The 6,000-nt window shown below is 44.5% G+C and overlaps 1 protein-coding gene across 2 annotated transcripts in view; it reads left to right on the top strand.

Annotated features, from left to right (window-relative positions):
• The window catches only part of LOC134346661 (RNA-binding protein 4B-like), a 59,770-nt gene extending 53,994 nt beyond the window's left edge, over positions 1–5,776 (top strand). The window contains exon 5 of one of the 2 annotated variants that reach the window (XR_010017981.1): positions 5,416–5,776. Coding sequence is in view for 1 of the 2 variants with exons in the window: in XM_063048157.1 (XP_062904227.1) it covers positions 5,416–5,435 (20 nt within the window). In the remaining variant the exon portion in view is untranslated. The remainder of the gene's footprint in view (positions 1–5,415) is intronic. The other variant, XM_063048157.1, reaches the window with a different exon arrangement.
• Positions 5,777–6,000: the final 224 nt, after the last annotated feature.

Below are 6,000 nucleotides of genomic sequence, written 5' to 3' on the forward strand. Positions count from 1 at the left end.
ATGCTGGAAATTCAAGCAACTTGGATGTATGTTGGTTGTATAATTTTTCAGTGCACTTTGACGATGCATACTGTCTACCACTTTTCCACCATAATCAAGATGACAGACTTCAATAAACAAAACCAAGTGGCATCTTCATTCACATCTGCTGCCAAACGAAACCCTTACAATCTCTGACTTACCATATTAGATGTTGTTTTCTATGGACAAGCCAGTTCTGGGCTAATTCACCATGGATTCCATACATCTTAATCTTCTGGATGAGCCTCCCATGAGGGGCCTTGTTAGACACCCTACTAAAATTCATGTAAACAACATCCAGGGCTCTACTTTCATCAATCACCTTGTCAGCTCATCAGAAAACTCAGTCAAGTTAGTAAGACATGATTTGCCCTGCCCAGAGCCATGCTGGTTCTCCCTAATTAGGCGATGGTTTTTCAAATGCTCATAAATCCTACCCTTAAGAATTCTCTCAGTAACTTTCCTACTTCTCTCATGAGACACACATCAAAGTTGCTGGTGAATGCAGCAGGCCAGGCAGCATCTCTAGGAAGAGGTGCAGTCGACGTTTCAGGCCCAGACCCTTCGTCAGGACTAACTGAAGGAAGAGTGAGTAAGAGATTTGAAAGTGGGAGGGGGAGGGGGAGATCCAAAATGATAGGAGAAGACAGGAGAGGGAGGGATGGAGCCAAGAGCTGGACAGGTGATAAGCAAAAGGGATACGAGAGGATCATGGGACAGGAGGTCTGGGAAGAAAGACAAGGAGGTGGGGGGGGGGGACCCAGAGGATGGGCAAGGGGTATATTCAGAGGGACAGAGGGAGAAAAAGGAGAGTGAGAGAAAGAATGTGTGTATAAAAATAAGTAACAGATGGGGTACAAGGGGGAGGTGGGGCATTAGCAGAAGTATCCAAAATGATAGGAGAAGACAGGAGGGGGAGGGATGGAGCCAAGAGCTGGACAGGTTATCCAAAATGATAGGAGAAGACAGGAGGGGCAGGGATGGAGCCAAGAGCTGGACAGGTTATCCAAAATGATAGGCTCACTCTCCTTTTTCTCCCTCTGTCCCTCTGAATATACCCCTTACCCATCCTCTGAGTTCCCCCCCCCCATCTTTCTTCCCGGACCTCCTGTCCCACGATCCTCTCGTATCCCTTTTCCAATCACCTGTCCAGCTCTTGGCTCCATCCCTCTCCCTCCTGTCTTGATTTTCCAGCATCTACAGAATTGCTGTTGTTTGCGTCTCTCATGAGACTATAGTTTCCAGAATTATCCCTGGTTCCCTTTTTGAATAATGGAACAATGTTAGCAACTGGCCAGTCCTCCAAGACCACAGCAATATCTTCACTTGCCTCTCTTAATAACCTGGTGTATATGCCATCAGGCTCTGGAGCCCTATCCACCTTAATGTTCTTTAAGAGACCTAACCCTACCTCTTACTTTACTCAAAATGTCCTAGCCTATCAATATGCGCAGCACTGATCTCTCTATCCTGCACATCCTTCTCAATAAGTACTGATGTAAAGTCTTCATTAAGGACCTTGCCAACAACCCCAGCATCCGTGGAAATGTTCTGTCCTCCCACCGCGCCCCCCCCGCCCAAATCCTTGAGTCGTCTTACTTTTTTTCCTTGTTATCCTTTTGCTCTTGATGTAGGTATGTATAGAATGCCTTGGGATGCTCTTTAATCCTACTTGCCAAGAACTTTTCACGGCCCTTCCTGTATTTTCTAATTCCCTCGAGATTTTTTCTGGCTTATTTATAATCCTCAAGGGCTCTCTTTGATTCTAGCTCACAAAGCTTCACATAGTTTCTCTTTTTCTTCTTGACTAAAATCATCACTTCTATTCACATACAAGGTTCCCTTACTTTGCCATTTTGCCCTTCCTTCTAATTGGTACATACTGTCCTTTACTCTGTGCAGTTGGTCTTTAAAGACCCTCCACATGTCAGATGTGGACTTGCCCAAAAACACTGTTCCTAATTAACTTAGTTGCTATCTAATGCTGTTATAATTTGCCCCATTGCATTTAATATTCTCCTGCAAGATCCATACTTAAACATATCTATAGCTATTGTAAAACTCTGATTCGTGGTCACTGTTCCCTAATTGTTCACCCACTGAAAGGTTGGTCACCTGGCCAGGCTCAGTACCCAACACTAGGTCCAGTATAGCCCCTTCTCTTGGGCTATCTACATATTGATTTATGAAGCCCTCTTGGATTGCCTAAAAAAAATTCTGTGCCATCTTTACCTCTTATAGTCAGAATATCCCAGTTTATATTAGGAAAGTTGAAATCCCCCATAACACCACTCCTATTGTTTTTACACTTCACATATCTGTTTCTCAATGTGTTGGTGGTGTTTGTGGGCCCTGTAGTACAGTCCCATCAGAGTGATTGTACCCTTCCTATTTCGAAGTTGTACCCATACAGACTCAGTGGTGAGCCCTCCATTATGTCCCCTCTGAGTGCAGCTGTGATGTCGTCCCTGATTAGTAGTGCAACCCCCCACCTCTTTTACGTCTGTCTATCTTTTCTAAAACATCATAACCTTTAAGCTTCCGTTCCTTTCCCTCTCTTATCCAAATCTCTGATGGCCACAACGTCATAGAGAATGGATTGGTATATGGAACTAAGTTCATCACCTTTACCCATAGTAGTCGTAGCATTAAAATACACACACTTCAATCCCTCTCTCTCTTATTGTATCCATTACTTAGTGCCAGTAAAAACAGGCTGGACCACACATCTACCTTCCTGTCCATCCCTCCATTTTCTGGCCTGGTCTTCTGGTTCCCACCTCCCTTTGTCAAATTAGTTTAAACCACCCCAAGTAGCACTAGCAAATCTCCCAGATATGGCTCCCCTCTAATTTAGGTGCAACCCATCCCTCTGTTACAAGTCACCCCTGTCCCACAGAAGGTTCCAATTATCCTAGAACCTGAAACTCTGCTCCCTGGATCAGTTCCTACCCTGGCTAGCACATGGCATGAGGAGTAATTTATGGGTTACTACCTGATAAGTCCTATTCTTTAGCCTTTTTACTAGCTCCCTATATTCACTTTCTAACACCACCTCCTGTTCTACCTATGTCATCGGTATCAATGTGCACCACAGCCTCTGGCTGCTCACCCTCCTTGAGGATCATTGCAGGCACTCTTGAGACATCCTGGACCTGAGCACCAGGGAGCAACATACAATCCTTTCGTCTCTTTGCGGCCGCAGAATATTCTGTCCATCCCCCGATCGAGTCTCCAGTCACTGTTGCTTACCTGCCTTTGCCCTTCCCTGCTGAGCTTCAGAGCTAGCCACAGTGCCACTGGCCTGGCTGCTGCTGCTGTGCCCTAGTAGGTCGTTTCCCTCCCCCCACCCCACCCCTCACCAGTATCCACAGGTGAGGGGAATGGCCACGGGGGAATTGTACCAACTGCTTCCCTGCCTGACTTGGTGGTCACATATTTACTATCTGAAGCTTGCACTCTGGATGATCGTGAATACATTCAGCTCCAGTTCCTTGAATTTGTCAGGAGTTGAAGTTAGTGCACTTCCTGCAGATGTAGTCATCAGCGAGATTATTGGGTACCCTGCAATCCCACATATTACATGAGGAGTATTCCATTGCTTAATTACCATCTTGCCTACACTTGTTATACCTTAACTTTTCAAGCTTAATTTCTAGTCTGCGCCTATTCTCACCAACTCCTGTTGAGCCAAGGCCTGAGCACTCAAACAATGATCCACTCCAACAATGGCTACTCTGCTAATACCCCCTTTTTTTATTGGCTCAAATAAAACTCACTCTCGATGAGACTTGTTCTTTTTAAATGGCTCCCACCTGTGATGATGCTTGTCTCACTCACTGATTTAAAGAATGACTCACTTCAACAAAAATATCACTTCTGATTCTTTCTGGTATCTCTTAACTTGGATGAAGTGAAGCTTGTTGTTTTGCGGCCGCAGTAGAATGCAAAGACATGAAAATTTTCTGTGCATTACTGAATAAATAGTGCAAAAAGAAAATAGCCAGTGTTTGTGGACTGTTCAGAAAAATGATGGCAGAGGGGAAGAAGCAATTTTGGACTTGTTGCTTGTGGGTCTTCAGGCTCCCATACCTCCTCTCCAATGATAGTAATGATAAGAGGGTACGTCCTGGATTTTTTTTTGGCAAATGGACATTGCCAGTAAGACCGGTATACATGGTCTAACCTTAATTGTTCGTGAATTGACTTTATGTCATATATCCTTCACATACATGAGGAGTAAAACTCTTTTTTACATCTCTGTCTAAATGTCCAGTGTGCAATCATAGTAATTTGTAATAATTTTAAATAGAACAGTTAATGTAGCATAGAAATACACTCAAATCAGCATGAGTTAATCAGTCTGTTGGCCTGGTGGAAGATGCTGTCATGGAGCCTGTTTGGTCCTGGCTTTTATGCTGTGGTACTGTTTCCCTGATGGTAGCAGCTTGAATAGATTGCGGTTGGGGTGACTCAGGTCCCCAATGATCACTCGGGGCCCTTCACACGCATCTTTGTAAATGTCCTGAGTCATGGGAAGTTCACAACTACAGATGCGCTGGGCTGTCCGCACCACTCTCTGCAGAGTCCTGCGATTAAGGGAGGTACAGTTCCCATACCAGGCAGTAATGCAACCAGTCAAGATGCTCTCAACTGTGCCCCTGTAGAAAGTTCTTAGGATTTAGTATTTCTTCATGCTTGAATATTTTGCTTTAATGGTAATGAAGGTTTAGTGATGTGAATCTAGGTCAAGTTTGGTCTGAGACAAGTCTGAGAACACAGTTGGTGTTTTCATATACCTGCTGCTTTGTTCTTGGGGTGGAATTCTCAAGTTTGGAAGGTGCTGCAGTACATTTTGTACAGCCAGGTCACACTTCTGAGTGCTACTGGTACCATGTAACCCAGTACGACCTGTCGCATGGTCGGGTGGTAGGGACTAAACCGGCTCCCCCACCAGGCTTGCCTGGTGAGAAGGGTGGCGAGACATCCTGCAGGATGAAAAACCAAACCTGTCAAAGGGTGGATGAACCCTCTCATAGGGTCGACAGTCACTAGCAAACACGTGCCATGAAGCACGGAAAGTCACTGCAACAGAACTTTCCCTAGCTGTCTTGGACCCCATCATGCCGCTGGATCCAGGAGGGGATGTTGAGAGGGTGGGTCTGGACCTGTGAAACCCCCTACTCACCTAAAATCCATTCACGCACACTGTTCCTTTCTGAGGAGTGGGGTACGCACATATCAAAGCCCACTAACTGACTGAAAGGAACCATCATCATCCTATGGGATGGATAGCCATTTTGTGCATGCGGCACATTGTAGACATTAAATGCATAAAGAGAGTGGATGTGCTGCCAGACATGCAAACAATTTTGTTTTCTCTTGGGTTTATAGGTATTCATGGAAATGCATAAAACCCGTTCCAATGGAAAGTTCCATCATGCTGCTGATTGGTGTTTTATGGATGGTGGAAAGATTTTAGAACATCTAGAGGAGAGTAATTCATTACAGGATACTGAATGAATGGCCTAAACCTAGGCAAAATTTGAACTTTACAGACGATGATATGGACTTTGATTGCATCTGATTGCTGTTTTAAACTATACTGGACGTTGTGTAAAACTTCTGTTGTATTTCATACTGTATGTTAACCCCCTCCCCCACCCCACCCAACTGTGTTTTCCAGTCAATGTCATATTCTGTAAAATCTTAAAAATAAATAAGATATGCTTATATCTCCCTGCCTTTCATTGTGTGCAAATGCTCTTTGAAGTGAGTGATACCATTAACAAACAAGAGAAAATCTGCAGATGCTTGAAATCAGCACAACACACACAAAATGCTGAGGAACTCAGTAGGCCAGGTAGCATCTATGGAAAAAGTACAGTTGACGTTTCGGGCTGAAACCCTTCCGCGGAATTAGAGGGAAAAAAGTTGAGTAGATTTAAAAGGTGGAGGGAGAGGAGAGAAAACCACCAG

The sequence above is a fragment of the Mobula hypostoma genome, chromosome 5 (assembly GCF_963921235.1).
Source record: "Mobula hypostoma chromosome 5, sMobHyp1.1, whole genome shotgun sequence".
NCBI lineage: Eukaryota > Metazoa > Chordata > Chondrichthyes > Myliobatiformes > Myliobatidae > Mobula > Mobula hypostoma.